The sequence below is a fragment of the Rhincodon typus genome, chromosome 7, assembly GCF_021869965.1.
Source record: "Rhincodon typus isolate 14 chromosome 7, sRhiTyp1.1, whole genome shotgun sequence".
In the NCBI taxonomy this organism is placed as follows: Eukaryota; Metazoa; Chordata; class Chondrichthyes; order Orectolobiformes; family Rhincodontidae; genus Rhincodon; species Rhincodon typus.
The window spans coordinates 40,203,570-40,226,134 of record NC_063338.1 but is presented as its reverse complement, the minus strand read 5'-3'; the positions used below and the strand labels follow the sequence as shown (position 1 = coordinate 40,226,134).

Below are 22,565 nucleotides of genomic sequence, written 5' to 3'. Positions count from 1 at the left end.
CATTACGATAAACTCAAAATGATGCCTTTCTCATGAGAACACAAACTTCAGTGAAAGATAATTTATGTATGAGTGTACTCTACTGTTATTATACATCTGCTCAGTGACTAATAAATAATAAGCATCTTAATAAACTAAGAGAATGCGAATTTGTTAATATAACTTTTGAAATGCCTAATGTTTACAACTGTGACTTTTTATTTGTTATAATATACAGGCTTTTTTAAAATAATAATTCTTATGATTGACTAAAATCTGTTGAGAGTTACTGTTCACTAACAGATTACACTTCTGCATAAAATAAAATCTGCTCTATACTGCTCTGATTTAATTAGTTGTATTACAGAAGTGGTAGGAAAAATGAACAGATTGGAATCTTTTCTCTAGAAAACAGAAGTTGGAGAGGTGACTTTATCAAGGTCTTTACATTGTAAAGGGGTTTGATTGCCTGTTTCCACTTGTGAGAAAATCAAAATTTGGGACCATAATTATAAAATCACAAAGATAATGATGACAGCTTGCTAATTTATGAGGTTATTGAGGTGATTAAAATAAATGCTATTAAGCAAATTCTATGTAAAGAAGAAGGGAAAGAAGGATTTGTTGAGAAGAAAGATTAAATAATGTGGGAGAGGCTCAAACAGAGCTCAAGTATGAGAATGGAGCTATCATTAGGTTCTTTCTGCACCATATAATTATATGTACTTCTGCGCATATTCCAGCTACTACCGATGTAAACAATAGCATCACAACATTATAATGAATCCTTTGATAAATTGATAAGGAGTCAATGAATCCCAGTGGAACAATAAGAAGGACTAGAAACAAAGTTCTGAATAAGAATATTGCGTGCCACGAAAAGTTATAACTGTTTTCATTCTAATCATGTAAGCACATCGCTGTATTACAAGAGTACTATTGCATTTTTGTACCTTTAGTTGGTGCTACTTTATCTCTTGGAACAATGGTTGGTTTTTCTTCTGGTTTTATTGGCTTCTTAGGAACCTCTGGCACTTTAAATAACATAATGCTTTTAAGATAAGATTCACTGCACAAACTTACTTAAAAATTGAAGAAACGTAAATAAGAAATGAAGAAAACATTGCAAATATGGTAGACAGACTAGTTCAAATCAGCATTTACTTATGACTCGACATAACATCTTTATCAAAAAGAAAATGATCTTTATGCAATGATTGAATATGTATATAAAAATTTCACATTTTATTGTTTTTACTAAAAATCAACATTTTGTCCAAATCTTTCCAAATAAAATGATTCAATTCACATTAAAACATACACTTGGCAATGCCTTTGAAGTAACAAATATTGCTGGTGGATTTTTACATTAATTGAAAATACACTTCTAATAAGCTAACTTCAGAAATCTTCCTCAATGTTGTGTGAATAATCAAAATATCTCAGATCATTTTCCAATTTGACATCAAATTAACATAAAAATCACATGAGTCATTACGACATGAACAAAACATACAGAACACCATGTCAAAACAAAACAAAACAAATAGATTGACAAATAAGTATGGCAATGATCAGCTCCATTGTCTGGATAAGGTTTGAAAGGGTTTGAGAGATGACTATTGAAAGTAGAATCAATCTAATAATGTAAAGACATTGCCACACTATTTACCTTTAGCTGGAGGGGCTTCCTCTTTTCTTGGAGGAGTAATTAGCTTAATTTCTTCAACAGGGGCCTTCTTAGGAACTTCTGGCACTTAAAAGAACATTATTGTTTTATTAGCTCAAACAAATAAGCATAGCTCTCATAATACTACATTTACTAAGACCAGACATAACAATCTAACAGATTGAAACATTTGAATGAACGTATTCCCTCAAATGGGACAATGAAACTCCTAAATGAGACAGCTGGAGTTTTCATATACATAGTTTTTGTTGCATTTGCACAATAGAGTGAAATGAGCCAGATGTGGGTAATCCGAAGCTACAGTTGTGGCAAAGCTGTCAGCCATTCACATGGCAGAATAGGAAATCCAAAAGCAGGATGCCTATGATAAACCTAAGTTCCAGATGGCAACTCCAGATTAGCTAAATTTCTATACACACTTGTGATAATACCCCACCAGTCAATCAGAGCTGAGTCAGGCCATGCTAAAATGCAAAATCATGGACAAACCTGGAGGGTTGGCCATAACATAGTCTCACCCATGTCCTGAATGAGAATGCACCAGGAGATACTTATAACGCAGATCAAACTGGACTATCTTATTGAGTTTTACCAGATCGCTCTTTAATATTTAAAGATGAGCTGTGCAATAGTGCAAAGTGAAGCAAGGAGTGAGTCAGTGATATAACCCACGCCAACATGGATGCCACCAAAATGTCGCTGCATATTGTGATAGGAAAGTCCAAGAAGTCACGTTACTTGGCAAATGTCAAGACATTACCAACACAGTATAAGGTTAACAAAATCACTTGATGACCTCCAGGATTTTTGAGGTGGGGACAAAATGGACAAAATGTATCAACAGATGAAAAGGAAGATTATCATCCTGAAGTATCTGAAGAATGCCTACCTGCTTACTCGTTTGATTCCCTAGCTGAACCTGTAATGGCCTTAGAGACACTCTGAGATTTAGCACTGCACCATAAAAGCTCGGAAAACATGTTTGACTGCATTGACAACATGGCAGCTTTGTCCAAAGACAAGAATTTCTTTCTGCTTAGTATGCTACAATTTATCCTAGCCAACACAAAATGTTTCACAATATCTTTTATTGTCCAATAACAGGCTGCTGTAAGGTGTGAAGAAATTAAAGATGTTTTTCACACATTTTCTGTGTTACTTTGTTTCCATTTGGTTTTATTTTGGTATACATCATGTTTGTCGTCAAACTTGGTCACGTTAGTAGCTTCCTTGGCTATCTTAAAGCCCAGATTAACAAATTTGAGAATGGTCCTCTGTGTGATTTGCCTTTTCATGATTTTAATATAATTGGTTATAACACAAATATTTTTGTATTGCTAGACTGGCAACTTTGCTAACATTTTCAACGAAAGAAAACTTTTCTGTACAAATTCGCTTATCTAATTTCAATTTTCAACTTAGTTCAAATATTCGCAATCATACCTTCCAATTAAATTTATCAAAGTCAATGTTAAATCACCGATCAAATAAAAGTTTCAGGTTGCTCAAAGTTAAATAGTACTAATATCTGTAGAAACTCAAGTGTTTGAGGTGAAACCTTATTAGATATCATGGCACTATAAATTAGCTTAAATGCTTGTTTTCCTTTATCTCAAAAAATACTTTATGATAACTAACAAACACAAAAAGATAACGACAAAACGCACAAAAATAACACAGCATGTTTAGAAATGTTTTTGTATTAATTTTATACCTTTGACTGGTGTGACTGGTTCTTTTCCTGGAAGACGAGCTGGTTTCATTTCTTCAGCCAGAGGCTTCTTAGGAACCTTTGGCACTTTAAAGAACAATGACGTATGAAGAGCAAATTAGCATGACATACAACGTACATAACTCTGAAGATGTTCAACAACAGACAACATAAAACACAAATTACAACAGATACTATTATAGCACTTAATTCACATTTGCAGCTGCATAACTTTTAAATTAGAAGGAATCTATTCTTGCCTGAAAGTGTGCTCTTTTGAGGCAACTGAATTTCTGCAGTGATAAAACAAATTGCTTTGAAATAATAGGGCATTACTTTCAGTTTTTTAAGGTTAAAAATGATCTGTACTGTACTGGCATCCATTTATGGCTGGAAAGTATGGCTGGAATTTATTCTCTGGGAGGGTAGTTGAGGTGGAAAACCTCACAATGTTTAAAGAGTACTTGGATAAGAATGTCCTAACATTCAAGGCTACGGGCCAAATGCTGGAAAATGGGACTTGTGCACATTGGTAGTTTTTGTCAATGCAGACGGGCTGAAGGGTGTCTTCTGAACTGAATGATTCTGTGATCAATAGACTTGTAGGGGGTATTGTATTACTCTCCCCACACCTTCTATCCACAGTTCCATTATCAAAGGCTGCCGCCACTTCCTCTCCAGCAATATTACACTGCAGGAGGTCTTAACAAAGGCTTCCTCCCACTCACTGGAAAGAAGATCACCCTCAGCAGCTAAGTTATGGGCACGGCTGGCATTACAAAAATCTCCACAAAGAAGATTGATGGCGACTGGGCCCAGGTAAGTCCTGGCCTTTTGAATCGGGAGGGATTGGGAATTCTAAGAGGATGGACAGACATTTGAGGCCAGGCAGTGAGGAGCAAAGCATGAGACTAACCTTATGGGGATTGCCCTGTAAACATTAGGGACACCCCCAAAGAAGATACCTTCTTTCTTTCCTGCCATCTCACCAACTTCAGTCAAAAATGGCTCTCCCAGATTCAGCTTTTATTGTATTAGAGGTGGACTTAAAGGCCTAAATAGGCTGAAGGACAGGTGGCTAGTGGATACATTACCTATCCCACAATATGAGAACATGTAGGGATGGCCGAGAAGATGTGGACTATCCACACATCACATTACAGGACATGCCCCCAGCCCAAGCTGAAAACATGCCAGTCAGAGCAATGTATAATCCAGTCCTGTATATTTTTCCCTTAACCCAACAGACAAAGAAAAATATTAAAAACAAGCACAGGAATTGCTGGGAAAGCTCCCCGGGTCTGGCAACATGTGTGACGAGAAATCAGAGTTAACATTTCAGGTCCAGTGACCCTTCCTCAGAACCGTTTTGAGGAAGGGTCACCAGACCTGAAATGTTAACTCTGACTTCTCTTCACAGATGCTACAAGGCCTGCTGAGCTGTTCCAGCAACTTCTGTTTTTGTTTCTGATTTAAAGCATCCGCAGTTCTTTTGGTTTTTAGTAAAGAAAATTATTATATTGGTCAAAAGAGTAGAATCAAAGGATGTGTTGCAGGTATTTGTTAGTGGAGCACTGTACTTAAACTTTGCAGAATGAATGCTGTATGTTGTAATGTTACACTTATTCATCACAGTAGAACTTTTTCCGCAACTTAAAATTCAGTAGAGGTACTAGTTTCTGCGTAAATATCTACGTTTAATTATCCTTTTAATTCATTCAAAAACTTTTTCCTATATGATTGCTATGCAACACAAAGTATGAATGTACAGCACTGTGAGAAAACATTATACTCCGATAGAAACAGGAAGACAGTCTATATCTAAAGATCAAGCAGCACCAAAGCAAGATGGCAATTCAAGGAATGACTCCCAAAAGCAGAAATTGTTATCTTCACTATTGCAAGAACACAATGTCATATTATAAAAGAATAAAACGTGGACAAAATGTTCTGTTCATAGTTCTACCTTTAGCCGGAGTAATCTCTGCTTTTTCTGGAATAATGGCTGGTTTTACTTCTTCCACAGCTGGTTTCTCACAAATCTCTGGCACTTTAAAGGACAATTGTTTAAAGATCAGATTCATTCAAGAAGATATAATAGATAACAATGAAGATGCATGAAAAGAACAGAAAGCACAAAACACATGATAGATTGAACTCAGACAAGACATCTCTTTCGCTCAAAAGACAATGATTTTATCAAAATTGCCAAGTAATTAAACAGTATCCAGCAGCAACAGGTTTGTTGACAAAACATATTTGACACCAAAATAATGCTGTTACTAACGTTCTAATTAAAGCCAAGTTTTCACCATTTTTTTGTCAAAGCAAACAAATTATCATGATATATAAGACATTAAAATTATTATTTATTTCCATATTTAAATTCAGTAAAGATCACAATATTCAAGATCACAGACCAAAGTCCACATTCCACAAATATTTTCTGCCTGTTAGAATCACTGTTTATGACAAATTCACACTACAATTATAAACATGAACCATGGTGCCACAGTACACAGTAGCAGTTAGCACACATTAACAAATATGGAGAAAACTGTTTCCATTTATATACCAAGAAGCATGAAAACTTTGTAACTTATTAGAAGACAGTGAAAGGTAACATTGAACATAACTGAAGACAGTACGCAATATTACACAAGTTGATGAAAAAAAACTTTTTATACCTTTAGGTGGTATAATATCTTTTGTTGGAACAGAAACTAGTTTAACTTCTTCAGGAAGGGTCTTCTGAATGAATTCTGGCACTTTAAAGAACATCATTAATTTAAGATTAACTTAATATTTAAAAATTTACACAAGACCAAATTTGAAACGATCAAGATAACATGGAACTTGCAAGAGACAACTTATGACAACATGAATAGTATAAGATACAGAAATAAAACACCTTTTCTTTCATAATAATTTAATAAAATAAAAGATATTATATGAATGTGAAATAAACTTAAATATGTAGAGGTCACAAGCAAATGGTGAAATAGGTTAGGTAGAATCTTTTGCCCTGGATGTGGGTTAAAATTCAGACCAGGCTAACTGGATGTTGCTGGTTGTAAATGTTGTATATAATACTAATTGAGATGGTCTTAAAAATGATCCTATTTATTCATCTCCAATTGTGTTGACATGAGTCTGCATATTATCACTGATAACGAATTCATGCTTTTCATAGATTGAGTTAAATAGCATGAACCTCAGTGTATTTTAAGAGTGAATATTCAAACTTAATATTTATCATGTTATCACATAAAAGGTGCTATTTTTTGCATTTTACAACATTTGTTAGAACACAATAACAATACAACAGAACATCACAACTTTGTTTAAAGCAAGAACAAAAATTCTGTTTTAATAAGCAGCAATAAAAGCCAGATCTTGGAAAGACTTTATATGATAACCATAAAAAGTCAGAATGATTTCTAATGAAAAGAATAGATTTCTTCTTGTTAAAGAATTAACTGAATTTACATCTTCTTGTTTTTATACCTGGAGGTGGAAAGATCTCTTCTTTCGTTGTGGTCGTAATCACTTTCACTTCTTCAACGAATGTCTTCTCAGAGATCTCCAGAACTTGAAAGACCATTATAATTTTTTTACAATCATGATTTAACCAAGAATATTTACACACCATTGACGATGTTAAAACACAGATAAAATGAAACATACACGACAAAAGTAACTAACATACATGAGATGTAAAACAGTTTGTTTTAACAATCATTCTATTAATAACTGAGTTCTATTTTCAAATAAATATCACATATTAAATAGCCTTATAACTCTGAAGATTCATGATCAAATTCACATTTACTTAATACCCTGCCATAAAAATACTTGTGTACTTTCAGCATCTTTAGCCACTGGAATGAACAATGAAGAAATGTGTAAGGTTCAAAAATGTTGCTGGAACAAGTGGTGAATTTCCAACATGCATAGGTGTCGTGCAAATTCAGACAAAAAAGACATAAATTACAAAATTGTCACAATTAACGTTTTTTTAAAAAATAATTATGTTGCTCCACCATTTGCCTCACACAAACTAAAATTTGCCCTTGATACTTTAAGAACTTACTGGAATTTGCACACTGAACTTGAAATAAGCTTGGCAAAGAATATTAAGAATTGGTAATTAACAGGGTAAATACTCTCTTAATGTTGATTGTAAATGTAATATCTATTTTCAAGGAAATAGATTCACTAAAGTGCAGATGCCTCAATATAATAATCATTTTGTTATCAGTTTGTATTTTCAACAATTGAAAGGCCAAAAATTTAAGCTGGAGACTTCAGGAAAAATTCTATTGTTGCACAACCCAAGATGCCCAATTCCAGCAAGATTTGGGCCAATTCATGTGGTTCAACAGACTTACTGTACAGCACAAAGGTACAATCATAGAGGATACATATAACATTTAAATAAGAAGCAGTATTTGAAGGTGGCCATAATGGTGTGAACAAGAGGTGTAATGACGGATGAAGAATATTAATATAAAATCTTCTGTGCATTCATTTTACCTTCAGTTGGAATAATGTCTTCTCTTCGCACAGTAATAATTTCCTCATGAATTGGCTTCTTAGGGACTTCTGGCACTTGAAAAAATTTAAGCACTGAATTATGACACGAAACATACAATGGACCATACTGAATTAAAGTGACATTTTTCATTGCAATGACAAACAAACACTATATCACAAAGGTAACTTCTGCATGTTTGCTATATTAACCTCTGTGTAAGAAAACATTTAGCAAGACAAGGATCAATATGAAGAGTTATATTACTTATTAACAACATATGATGAAACAACATCTAAGCTAGCAAAGTTGACTATCTTTCATTCTAACATTTTTAAAAATAAATTTGCCTGAAAACACTAGTACTTTACAAGCCTAACTTTAAATATAGCTCTTCTTCCAATATACCTTTTATAGAAAAATAGCCAAAATTCCTAACCTAACAACAGCTTTAAAATAACATCTCTGCTAATAATGGAGATACAAAAATATTACTTCCTTACTACTTTCATAAATTGAACAATTTAATTTCACTGTGCTTATATTTTTTTCAAACCAATTTGTCAATGTTTTGTGATAATTGATTTTTTAAAATTACTTTAAATATTGGACCCATTTTCAAATAGTTAATACTGACCTGCACGGAGTTAATTCAATATAACATTTTAATCTAAGTATTGCAATAAAAATTGTCATTTGTTTAAGCCAAAAGGCATGAGTACCTCAAACAACAAAATACAGGTGCTATTGCTTCACTATACTGCAACAGAACAACACAAATCCATGAATACAGGAAAAGAATTGCACTGGTCTAAACCTGAAAAAGGCTGTTTTGATTCAGACCAAAGTTTCTGCTTGAAAAAATAGCCATCATTTTCATTGTAAGGGAAACAGCAAAATGCTGCTTAATGCAAAGCTAATGCTGGTACTGGGATCCTGAATAATCTTATACCTTTTGCAGGAGCAACCTTTTCCTTTCTTGGCACAATAGTTGGTTTTACTTCTTCAACAGTTGGCTTCTTAGTAATCTCTGTCACTTTTTAAAAACAAAACACGATTTTAAAAACAACGACAATACTTTCTGATTTATCAATCAAACCAATAATCACTGAAATAATGAAACTGAATTTTGATAGCTATTTACCTGTACACCACTACTGGGGACAATATAGTCAAATTTGGTGTCATTATAAGTTGTGCACGTGATGAAAGCCAAAGGCATTTGGACAAGTTAATGGAAAAACTACCCAAGGTCCTGATCATCTTTAAATTGCACAAGTGAGTCATGTTAGCATCAAATGCAGTCACCATGTTGCTTAGAAGGTGAGATCTCAAATGTTGCATCAGGTTCTTAAAGGCTTGCAACAAAGATTCGTTTCCTGTCTGGCCAAAACAGGGAAGCAATACTGTGGAGCTGCAGGATTTCTGGAGACAGGAAGGGCTCAAATGGGACTGAGATTTTCAGTAACAACTATAAAGGGATGGTAGATATTCAAAATGTAGAGGACATTCTGTTTCCCTTTGACATCAGGCAGATGCTGAGGCATGTTGGTGAATAATCATGGTACAAGTGGTACAATAGATGAATGTTTTAAGCATTATTGTCAGGACCTACTTGCTAAGCACTAGTAAATTTAATGATTGGATTTGGGTTGCCTAGGTAAGAATCCATTGTACATCGAATGTTTTGGTACAATCCTGCTAAACTGTTTATTTACCTCAGCATAAAACAATCCTTCTCTACTTGCCACAATAATCCACAGGGAACACATAACTTCTCACCTTGTTTTTTTCTTGCATCACTCACTGTCTCTTCCAAAAAGGTTACTGTTATGTGTGGTGGACATCCCACCATGTTGGTTGTATAGCTCTTGTTGTATTCCAAGTTACAACTCCTGCCCTTACAACTATTTGTCCTTCTTGGCCAGATTTGCTATTTCTTCTGTCATCAGGCACATGATGGTGAGCTTGCTCAGAGCACATGTTAAATTTCTTGCAGTCTTTTTTGCCACAGAACTTGGAATACAACAAGAGGTATACAACCAACATGGTGGGATGTCCACCACACATAACAGTAACCTTTTTGGAAGAGACAGTGAACAACATCACACAAAGATATTGCAGTCAGCATTAGTGATGACAAGATTCAAAGCTTATGCATAGCATGGTTTTTGGCATGTTCCTTAGCTCTTCTCTTTCTACCTGACTCTTTCAGTCACCCTGAGCACCTAAACTTTACAAACTGGTGCTGCGTTTCACTGTCAGTTATCTGCTTGGGGGTGCACTTACAATTATGTCATGACGCTTGATCAATCAGGATATTTAGTTATTTGTGCCTACTGACTTTTAAAAGCTTAGCGATAATATAGTTTCACTTGCTCTTATCCTGCCAAGCACAACCGTAAAATTTCTACTTTTTTTCAACAATTCATAATGTAAGTTTTTTTCCTCAGGTGTTATAGCTTAGTCAGAAAATTACATGTGCTTGATGCTATTATTATTAATCTGGATTCCAAAGTATAATCAGGAAATGCCCTCACTTTCCTAAACTGGGGATGTTAAAAGGAATTGTGGCATTGCTTTTCAACCTCACCATCACAAAATCACCTGCTAAATCTTAGATCTAAAATTGGTTTTTTTGGATCACTCCAACCCAATCCGGTGTACTAAATAAGAATTGTCATTTTGTTTGAGCTTGCCTCATAGCATTTTATTTGCTAGAGGAAAATATTCCTTATACAAATTATTAATTTTGACAATGGATACTACAAATGAATAAACTAAAATAAATTGTGGGAAACAGTGAACATTTAAATTAATCTAAGTACAGAATTAAGGTTTGCTCCCTTTAAATAACTGACAAATTTTTCACAGAGCTTAAAATTCTGTTCTGACAATTGCACAATTTCAATAGTGAAACGTGAAACTTTATGAATAAAAGCCTGATTTGTTTTCTAAATGAATGTTTCAACAAATTTAAATGCTCCAAATTAAATTACCATTTTATTACTTTGAAGCAAAAATAATGCTTTAAGCCACACAGAAAAGACAAAACAAAGACAAACACACATACAAAACATGTAAGTAATTATCTCACAGTACAATAGGACAAAACACAACAAAAATACAACCAAAAATATGCCACCATAAGCATCATCAACAACAGGGATCTGATTAAAACACAGAAGATCATGGAGAAAAACCATGTTTGGATTATGATCTGATGAAGTTGATATTAAATGATGTATTAATGAAGATTGCATGAAATTCTTCAAGGTAACATTATACCTTCTGGTGCAGAAATTTCCTCCCTTCTTGAAATAATAACTGTTCTTGCTTCTTCAACACCTTTTTTAGGAATCTCTGGCACTTTGAAAGAATATTATTTATTTTAAAAGCTTAAATAATTGAAGATATATAGAATACATCTTAACACCAAAGAGGACAAAACATCACAATTTCACTTGGAATAAGGACATAACTGCAAAGCTGCACCAACTCCTGTTACTTTATAAATAGGGCATTGCCTTCTGGATTTTTGTAACTTGCATTAATGAAATTTTAATCAATTTCTTATATTTTCTGAAACATAGTGTAAAAATATTGTTATTTCAATCTCCCTTTCATTCTCAGTCATTGAAACAAGTTCAATGTTTTACCAGTTATCACTGTTTACAATTTCTAATATCATCACACTTTTATTAGAGACAAAAATGAATTTCTAGGCTTGAAAAAGGGCTTCACTCCAATTTACTCTCTGTCATAACAAAATCTTATGGAATTGTTAATGCTATCACAATATTTATAATATTTATAATCTACGCATATGCAACTAAGGACAATGAGCAATGAGCCAGAACATTGCAACGCATTGACAACAAATTGTCAAGAATGAGTATTTTCTAAGACGTCACATTAATGACAACAATAAATGACTGTATCAAGTAAGAAAATAATTGCACAAATTTTGCACTTTTTGTACCTTTTACTGTTGTGATTTTCTCTTTTCTTTGAACCGGCACTGGTTCTTCAGGAGTAGGCTTCTCAGCAACATCTAGCATTTTAGAATATGTTTTATATTTAGCAAAAGCTTATCCAAAATAAAAATGAAATTTATTTAAAGATTTACTGTCATGGAGTCGTAGAGTCATATGGCATGGAAACAGACCCTTTGGTCCAACTTGTCCACACCGACCAAGTTAGTCCCACTTGCCTGTAATTGGCCCATATCCTTCTAAACCTTTCCTATTCATGCACCTGTCTAAATGGCTTAGAAATGTTGTAACTGCACCTGCTTCTACCACTTCCTTTAACACAAGCCTTGATATTACCCAGACCTTGCTGCACATGAACACGTACTACTAAAGTATCATAGGAATCATGAATGGTGCTGAACATTGTGCAGTCATCAGCAGCATCCCCATGCTGATCTTATGACAGATCATTAATTAACAGCTGAAGATGGCTGGGCCTCCTGAGGAACTTCTGCAGTGATGTCCATGGCTGAGATAAGTGACCTTCAACAAACACAAACATCTTCCATTGTGTTTTCCAACCAGCACAGGATTATCTTTCAGTGATTCTAGTTTTGTTTGGATTCCTAAATGATGCCATTTAATGAAAGCTATATAATGTAGGCAACAGACAGAACTATTAGGTAGCATCCTAATTTATCTTTCCTTGTAGTACATAGGTTGTACATCTAATCAGCATGCTGCTCCTCACAGCATTTGATAACACTTTAGATTCCACACAGGCATTAACAACACACAGCTCTGCTAAGTCACTTCCACATTTCTCAACCTCACCGTTATATGAGATTTGCCTTTACCCTTGACTAATATTTGGTACCGACTGAGCAGCAATTTCCTTCAATTAAATATTGGGAAGAATCTGGGCTTAAACCTAGCCCTCATTGACTAATTCCATTCCCCACCCTGGTCATGATCTGAGGCTGATCCCGACTGTTCAAAACCTGAGCAATCTACTTCACCTTGAGCTGAGATTCTGATCCCATACTTTCTTCATCACCAAAACTGTCTTTCTCCACCTTTATAATATCGCCTGTTCCCATGTATCCGTTAGTGTGTCCATGCATTTGTTGTCTACAAACTCAACAATTTAATTGCTGTTTTAGTGAACTTTCCGACTTCCACCCTTCATGAACTTAAGCTCATCCAGAACCTGGCTGGTGTTGTCCAAACTCACAATAAGTCCCATTTCCCCATAACACCAGGGCTTACTGACCCACATGGGCACCTGACCCAACAGTGTGTACTAACTACAAGGTGCACTGCAAAGTTCTTTCAACAATACCTTCTAAACTGTGGCCTCTATAACCTAGAAAGACAAGGGCAGAAAGGCCACCAGCTTTAGTCATTGCTTATTGCGCACACACCAATCACTCTGGTACCAACAATCTCTGCCAATTACACCTAATACCTCACATTCATTGATTCACCTGACTTGCACATATTTAACACTGTTACAAGCCTCCCACCCATTGCCAGCTATTTAAACATGATAGTCATTGCTACCCTGTCCAATGCTGCAGTTATGACTGCAATAGGTGGTAGATTTCAGTGAGGACAGCCTTAGTAAAACAAAGACATATAACATACTGTATGTCCCTGAGATTCCTCCTGCTCTTGCTAAAAGTCTTTCTCCTGCTCCTCATTCTCCCTCTTTCAGTAATTTGTTCTGCTCTGAGATATCTCTGTTCACCATCCCTGTACTGGTCTGTTCAAGGGGAGGAAAACTACTGCATTCATGTCTTTGATTGGATTGTTTATGCATAATTCTTGAAATCCAGACAACGTCCTTCAACTCTGGAACTCTCCTCTCAAAACTGCTTCAACACAGCACAAGCAATGGAAATCAGTCAACAACTAATCTAAAAGCAATTGCTGATCCCTTAGCATGGAAGGAACGCTTCTGCCTGCTGCTGAATGCTTGCTCAGTTGTGTGATCTTAAGAAAGGCTAGCTGGTGGCCTAAGTGTTCCGTTCCAAATTTGCAAAGCTTGTGTCAAATCAATATTACATGCTGATAGATGTCATGATTGATCTTATCTCTACACTTCTGGAAGATGTTCTGTGCATGTGTTCCAGTGCTCACAAAGATAATGGCAACATGGCTAGCAACAGAAGTGAGAGCATATCACAGGTAGCATTTTGGAAGAAAGAATGCACTCATAGAGCACAGAAACCAGGCACAAAGGGGCTAAACTTTTCAGTTTACCTAACCAAAATGAATTATTTTCTTGCAAAAGGACAGTGTAATTTAGAAAAAGAATGGCACGAACACATAAGCAAAGAATTTAATGTAAAACATGATTAGCAACTAGCAGAGCATTGGCAATTTGAAACCTCTAAGAGAGAGTGATGCTTCACAAGATAATGGCAAGATGGTTAGACTGTTTGTCAAATGAACAATGCTAACTTAGAACAAATAGCTTCTTTTGTACCTTTCGTTGGAGGAACCTTCTCTTTTCGTATAATTGGTTTCTTTTCTTCAGGAAGAGGCTCAGGAACTTCGGGCACTTTAAGGAGTTTAATTTTGGACAAAGAATATCAAAAACATGCACTCAGAAGATTCCATCACAGAAATACACATAACAGTAAACACAAACAAGCCAATTAATACATTTGACAGTGTACTATCTTGTTCCAGTCACACAATAATTTCCCGTTTTGCATCATGGTTCTACTGTACATAGACTTATTCTCAACTAGCCTATGAGATTTTACTTGTAAATCTCCATTTGGCCTATCATTACCAGTAGCATATGTATATGACTTTTCATTAACAGAATGTCATTCACCATATACAGCAGTTTTATGTTTTTGACTGGACATGTCAGTGACAAATAAGCTGCCATGCTGGGGAGCAGAAAAACATGTCTCCTCAACAACATTTCAAATTCTCCTCAACAAGATTTCAAATTCTTTGTCAATACAGATATGCCTCAAATTTAATGTGCAGCATGTGGAGGGGCATTCACAGCCTTGATTTCCATTGGGTGAAGTTTCAACTGCTAAAGATTTCCTGTTGGCTACTAAGTTGCTTGTTACAATTCCTCTTCCGCTTCAAAAATGTTCTGATTTAACAGTTTCTAACATGATGGGGATTATGAAGTCAGATTATTTCAATTGTAATAACCTATGGAATTCTGACTGAAATGAGAATACACTTACTAACTGGATTGTAATATTCACTGGAAGGATATATTAGAATTTATAAATAAGCCCCCAAAATTAATGTGAAGATTCTTGAGTCCTCCCCTTGGCTGGTTTGGTAGGGAGGATGGAGTTGGTGGATGTAATCAAGCAGAGAGATACCTGCCATTCTTCCACCTCTACCCCAATTAAGTCAGTGGTGAGACGACCCATGGCTATCCTTAGATATCCTTAGAAAGAAGGGTCCCGACCCAAAACATCATTTTTCCTGTTCCTCTGGCCTGCTGTGAGCCTCCAGCTTTGGATCTGCAGTTCTTGCTATCTCCATGGCTGTCCTTCTTGCTTTGTCACCAACTAAGGCCCCTAAGTGGACAATTAATGTCCCACACAGGGAACCCAACAAATAAACATTGGATTGCTCACAGGCTACCAGAATTGGGGTATTCCTTAATTTACAGATAGAGCCTGCTTGATCTGGGAAGAAGAGACCCAGAGAGACAAGCCCCTCCCTTTGCTGCCAGACGTCTTCACTGGCGACTACCTCCAACTGCTCTCCCTCATCTCTGGCTGGCAACTATTGGCTGGCAGGGTTTCTACCACCTCCCCCCCACCCACAGGCTCCATGGTCCTAGGGGTAGACGGACCATGGATCAGGAAAGTACCTGAATGGAAAATATGTGGTGGGGCTTCTCCAATTGAGTGTATCTCATTCAATGTGTCCATCAATTTCACAAACAAACAAAATTATAAAGTACAAGATGTAAGCAACCTCACTGCAGAAGACATACACTGACACCTCATATATACAGGATCCACATTGCATTATTTCAGGAAGGCCTACAGGGGAGACGATGGTTGTGGTATTATCGCTGGACTGTTAATCCAGAGACCCAGATAATGTTCTGGGGACCCGGGTTTGAATCCCGCCATGGCAGATGGTGGAATTTGAATTCAATAGAAAGATGGAATTAAGAGTCTAATGATGACCATGAATCCATTGCTGATTGCCAGAAAAAATCCATCTGGTTCACCTATGCCCTTTAGGGAAGGCAACTGCCATCCTTACCTGGTCTGGCCTACATGTGACTCCAGACCCACAGCAATGTGGACTCTGAACTGCCCTCTGGGCAATTAGGAAGAGGTAATAAATGCTGCCTAGCCAGCGATGCCCTCATCCCATTAATGAAGGAAGAAAAATTATGTGCCAATCAGGAAATCAACTGGGCAGTGGATGAATGCAATCCCCAGGATGAAGGATCTTGAGGGTGCAGATCCAGCCCCTTAGAGATGCTAGCCATAGGAAGGCTAGCATAGGGGGCCATAGGAGTGGTGGCTGCAGCCAGTATTACACCCATTTCAGGCCAGACTGAGAAAATGTGTGAGTGATATCAGGATTGGAGGGTGGGGTGTCACAGGGGATTAGGTGCAAGTTCAGGGGGAGATTAATTCTGGCAAGTTTCCACCCTTCTTGATGCAGTGCCCCTCAATCAAGCACTACTCCTTTGAATGAGGGATCTTCACTCCCCACATTGTTGCATCCCCCAAGAAAACTTGAAAGGGTTTTGTGTCCCTGTAGGTATTTTTAAAGATGTTCAGATATGCTGTTACACAGCTCTGGAGCAAGTGGGACTTGAAGCTGAGGCTCCTGGCTCAGTGGTAGGGACAGTACCACTGCACTACATGAACTCTTTCGGCTTCCTGATTGGCAGGGCCTCTGCCCACTGCTGGATAAATACCAGCAGCAAGGGGAGGGAGCATAAATTACACACTTGAGGATCTCAATTAGTGGTGGCATGGGAAAGTCATTCAAACGCCTTCCTGCTGTATACCAAATAGGGGCAGAGGGAGGAGGTTGGGTCCCCATGTGCCCAATTAAATGATCCCCTGCCAATAAATTCATTAGGGAAGGGGCCCAACAGAGACAAACAGCATTGGCACCAGGCTCTTGCACATTTCAAAATATCATTTAAAAATATGCCATGAATATCCCATACCTTTTTTTGGAGGAACTACTTCCTTTCTTGAAACTGTAACTTGTTCAACTTCCTCAATTATACGCTTTGTAGGCTCTTTAAAGAATATGTTCAATTTTAGATAAAGTACATCCAAGAAAATTAACTTAAATATTTATAAAAAGGAAATAAAACATATGGACCATGAGTATACATTACAAACAGTTAGACCACAAAGCACAGACGTGATACAAAAGTATACTAATAAGTGATAAATACATAACAATAATGACCAATCCTATGAGTTGAAAGCCTAACACAATTATGTATGCTTGAACATTCATTATTTATTGTTAATATGTTTGGAATGGGATTGGTGAAATGTGACATTAGCCAGATTGAACAAAATGTTGTTGGATATGCATCAAGCCCTCTGCTATGAATGGTTCCTGCAAAAATATAACCACAGGAAATCAAATCTAAATATTGGATCTGTTCTAGTTATCTGTTTTCAAAGCAAATGAAAATGTTATGGTCATGGTAGCAGTTGACTAAAGTGCAACTAGAGATTCTGCAATGGGAGTAATTTCAGGTTTTGGTTTTAGCTGATCATACGGGTGGAACTGGTTTCATTCATTCAAGAGTGGTTATGAAAGAGTTCGGGAACAAACTTTTGAACTGCTCCCTTCTTGCCAGTCTGTGACATGTAAAGACTATTAGTGAAGGTTATTAGTCCTGACTGACAGCAAATCCAAACTACCTCACATGGATATAATTTTTAAAAGATGCATATTTCTAAATTAGTATGAAAAAGTATAATCAAAGGCTCGACAATTTTACAAGTTTTAAATAACATTAAAAATAATAGTTGTGTACACAATTAAGAGCAATTATGTAGAACAAAAACAGCTCTGATCAAGTGTATCAACTCAAAAAGCATTCTACAAAAATAAAGAATAAACAAAACTAAATACAACAAGATGTTATTTGTTGTGAATAAACGCAATGAAGACTAATGAGATCCACAGGACACACATGGTGCGTTGCAAACAGAATGCAAGCTTTTTGTACCTTTTCGTGGAACTGGTTCCTGTTCAATGGAAAGACGAGGGGGAGCAGCTGGTTCAGGTACTTTCTCAGGAATGGATATTTTGCCAACTCCAGACACTTCAAAGACATTATTGTTATTGTAGACTACAACAATTAACAAAAGACATTTATACACTTTAAACAAACTCTATTAACAAAGGTTCTGTGGTCTCACATCGACAAACACTCACATATTTGCAAGAAAATGCACATCAGCTGGATATTGGCAAGGCAGCTAGAAAATTATTATATAAATATATTTTTGAGTTCAAACTATTTTCAAATGGTTCCTTCATATTTCCAAAATGTATTATGTTTATTAAGTGTTTGGTGTACGCTGAGTAGATGAATATATTTAGCATTTTAAAAACATGTGTGTGGTTATTAACGTTTCATTTTGGCTACATTGTACGCAGGAAAGGCACAAAAAAGAGTTTAAAGGAAGTACAGGAAAACCTACTCAATATATTAAATAAAAGGCTTGACCATGATCTTGGACCAGAACAAACAAATATTAACAAAAGACGTTTGAAGAAAATACAAAACTGTAGCAGATGCTCATCAGATATATGTTAGTACAACAGAAAATTTGACAACACATCTCAAGTTTTGAAAATTCATATGTTTGCCATTTAAAAAGAGGTCTTGGCTAATTAGTGTCAATATCCCCAAAGCATTAATCTAACGTAAATACAATGACATTTTAAACTCTTTTGAAAATCCTAAGCAAAACTTAGTTAGCTCATGAAGATTTTCTTGAATTTTTACACAAATTTTGAAACAGTAAAACACAAATTAACTGACTAGAATCAGGCTTCCACAAGTCAATCAAAATTTGCTCTACAACATGGAGTCCAAGACAACACACACATACAAAAAAGGCCTGAATTTATGCCACAGTCAAGCAAAGATCTGAATTCAAAAAGTTGGTGAAGTGCATTTTAGCAATATAAAAGAGAAGAATAATTACATGAAAGGGGATTATTTAAAAGAAAAAATCATCAAGATAAAATTATAGTGGCACAAAGCGCTCACTGGTTCAAAAACACAAGGCTGTTCACTTTGTACCTTCTTTTAAATAAACTTCTTCTTCATCAGAAATGTATTCAGTAACCTCCTTGGGAGCTGTGGGAACTTTTAAAAGAAAAATGATGTTACACCACTTCTGCTTTGGTAAAAAAAAAACAAAAGCACATTTGAGAAATTCGGACAAAGGCCTATGATGTGCTGATCTTGTTTCACCGAATATGATTATTTAAAAAGCACCAAGTTTGGGTAAATGCATATTTACTTCTTAAAGTGTGGGTAATGATGTATGCAATTCTTTGAACACTAGTTGTTTTCTGAAACCTCACCCAAATATTTATGTTTTCTAAAAATCTTAGAAAGTAAGTTTTGGCTAGGTTCTTAATTGAGATAATAAAATTCTGTCTGTACCTTTCCAACGGCCGTGTTCCTCTTCCTCCAATATTGTGTATGAAATATCTTCACTGATCTCATATTTTTCTGCAACTTCAAAAGATTGATTTTATATTAGTTTACAATCAATAATTTTCATACGTTAACACTTGAGACAGAATAGTATACTTTTAAAACATAAAACAAGAAAATTCTAAATTTATTAAAACAATTTCCATAAAAACATTAACATATTCCACTTTTCTATTTGTGCTTTTATTTGGCAATATATTGTTCAATTATGTGCGCTGATTTCTTAATTGAGGAACCGACTTAATAAAATAATATAGAATAAAATAGAATAAAAGTAAACTGAATTAATATTGATAATGGTAGATATAGTCACAACCCAATGTTAGTTAGATACATTTACATTTCAACAATTTTGCTCTTACACAGTCATTTTCAACGTCTCTTCAAAGTCAGTTTGCTTAATAATATTATAGTCCCGTTTAAAGTAAAGTATTGCCAAAATAAATCAACATAAATAGCAAAAGAGGGGTTTAATCACATAAATATGCTAAATTTACACCAACGATTAATCATCTTGATGATCAGAAAATAAATATCAGATTTTACTGGTATTACAGTAAATTAGACTCAGACTGCAATAATATATTTTTAGACAGCCAGCATGTGGTTTCATCTGATTAAGACTGCATACCATTGTGAAAGGAACTGACTGATCCATATTTAACAGGTTTCTGTACAATAGAATAAGTCAAAGGATTACAAGCAGAGAGGTAGAAATCAGTGCGTGTCATCTTTGACTTCTGGTTAAAATATGAAAGACGGGTCACCAGTATCAGATTCTTCCTGGAAAAGCAACTATTGGAAACAGGATGAGGTCCTTTGGATACTGTAATCAATGAACTACCGTCTTTAAAAACCCCAAAGCTCTGTTCAGTTTTTAAAGGTCTAAAGTGTCCTGTACCAGTGACAGCACTTGAAGAAAAGGTTTGATGGTTCTTTACTGGAAAGTAATTGTAAGCTGGAAACAAATTGGAGCCTGCTGAATTTTCACAGCTCTGATCTGTGTGCTGCATGAGGATGCTCATTGGGCATGGCAGCTGACTGGTTTTAAACAGATGAGACCTACAGCCCAAAGTCAGGCGAGCTACAGGCCTTTGTTATCAGGATTGCAGTATAGCCGCCCAATTATTTTTCACATTAGCAGGTTCAAAAAACAGGTTTTCAATAAATGAGTGACAAAGAAAAATGTCTCATATGAAAGAAAAGTTACAGTGTGATCTTGGATAGAAATATACATAGTTTAAATGGCAAAAATATCAGTGAGAACTGAGGAAGTAAAAATAATTGGGAGAAAGGAAGACGAAAGTACAGATGAGGTATAATGTTAAAAACATTTAAACTTTGTAATGACGCAATGCTGCTTGCAATCCAAGAGGTTGATTTAAATTTCTTAGCAGTGATGGAAATGCCACAGTCATAGATTTGTCACCTGTTGTCTGCCATCTAATTTTCCTTTCTTTTCCTTTAAAGCCAATGAGAAGAAAAGCTGAGCATGCATACAATAGGTAGCCAAATATTAGCTCCAGTTTTCCACCACTCAAAAGGAAGGAATGCAGGAATAGACATTGCAAATATTTCTACAAAAGCATATCTATTAAGCAAACATACTGTTTGTTGAAACATTAGGCTCTAAATATTATTATGCATTTTGATAGAGGGTGACCATGCTTCTTAATGATACATGTGAAATTTTGCAGATGTTTTCATGGCAATGTTACAACATGAAGAAATCCATACAGCCATTGCACATGTTAATTATAATGAAAACAAAAATGGTGGAAATACATAGGAGGTCTGGCGGCATCTGCGGAGTGAGAAATACAGGATTTTCTGTGTGCTTCTGAATCCTGCCATCCAGCTGAAATGTAGGTCAGAGCTTGGAAACGTGTGGCAATTGTTGTTTTCCTCAGAGCAGCCGATTAATGCCAGAAAGTGGGGTTGCCACTGATTCAGCATAGTGGGTAGGCTACCAAAGCTAGAAGGCCAATCAGAAGTCTTCAAGCTTGCTCCTCTGCACAGGGCAGAGCACAGCTAGTGCAGCATCCAGGCTCTATGCTTGTCTGCAATCACTGGCTTCATTCAATCTCCTGCCAGGAGGCTGTCACCAAACAACTAAACTAGCCCCCACTATCCATGGGACACTGGGGGCCAATGGGAAAATTCTCTCAGTTGGGCACATTTGAATCTGATAAGTTACAATGTTCAAAGGGAGTCCATACACCAGCTCAACTGAAAAATACACCAGCTCAACTGAAAAAGCAACCAGAAGGGTCCAGACCCGAAATGTCATCTTTCCTGCTCCTCTGATGCTGCTTGGCCTGCTGTGTTCATCCAGCTCTACACCTTATTATCCCCACAATGCACACGTTTGCCTAGTCCTGGAAGTTGCTGACAAATTGGAAAATAGTTGTGTTGGCTGTTAAAGTTAGTATGCTGATTAAGAGGCATATAATTACCTACATAAATGTGACAATTACTTAGGTGTCTGCTCCAAGAGATCCCTACTCACTTGTAAACTTTTTCTTTTTATTCATTCACATGATGAGAGCATCACTAGTTTGGTCAGCATTTATTGCCCATCTCTAATTGCCCAGAGGGAAGTTAAGAGTCAACCATATTGCTGTAGGTCTGGAGTCATATGTAGGCCAGATGAGGTAAGGATGGCAGCTTTCTTCCCTAAAGGGACATTAGTGAACCAGATGGATTTTTCCTGACAATGGATTGACGGTCATGATTAGACTCCTCATTCCAGATATTTATTGAATTCAAATTCCACCATCTGCTATGGCAGGATTCAAACACAGGTCCCCAGGACACTACCTGAGTCTCCGGAGTAACAGTCCAGCAATAATACCACCAGGCCACTGCCTCCCCAAAATACAAAAACAGATTGGATGATTTTAGAATTCCAGAGATAATAAGGTGTAGAGTTGGATGAACAC

General features: G+C 36.1%; 1 protein-coding gene across 1 annotated transcript in view; it reads right to left on the bottom strand.

Moving 5' to 3' along the window:
• The window catches only part of ttn.2 (titin, tandem duplicate 2), a 308,270-nt gene that overhangs the window by 150,821 nt on the left and 134,884 nt on the right, over positions 1-22,565 (bottom strand). The window contains exons 98-110 of the mRNA XM_048599205.1: positions 19,570-19,644; positions 18,115-18,237; positions 17,086-17,160; positions 14,380-14,454; positions 11,897-11,968; positions 8,867-8,950; positions 7,917-7,991; positions 6,888-6,971; positions 6,068-6,148; positions 5,347-5,430; positions 3,384-3,467; positions 1,652-1,735; positions 933-1,013 (exon numbers count right to left, since the gene is read on the bottom strand). Coding sequence (XP_048455162.1) covers positions 933-1,013; positions 1,652-1,735; positions 3,384-3,467; positions 5,347-5,430; positions 6,068-6,148; positions 6,888-6,971; positions 7,917-7,991; positions 8,867-8,950; positions 11,897-11,968; positions 14,380-14,454; positions 17,086-17,160; positions 18,115-18,237; positions 19,570-19,644 — 1,077 coding nt within the window. The remainder of the gene's footprint in view (positions 1-932; positions 1,014-1,651; positions 1,736-3,383; positions 3,468-5,346; positions 5,431-6,067; positions 6,149-6,887; positions 6,972-7,916; positions 7,992-8,866; positions 8,951-11,896; positions 11,969-14,379; positions 14,455-17,085; positions 17,161-18,114; positions 18,238-19,569; positions 19,645-22,565) is intronic.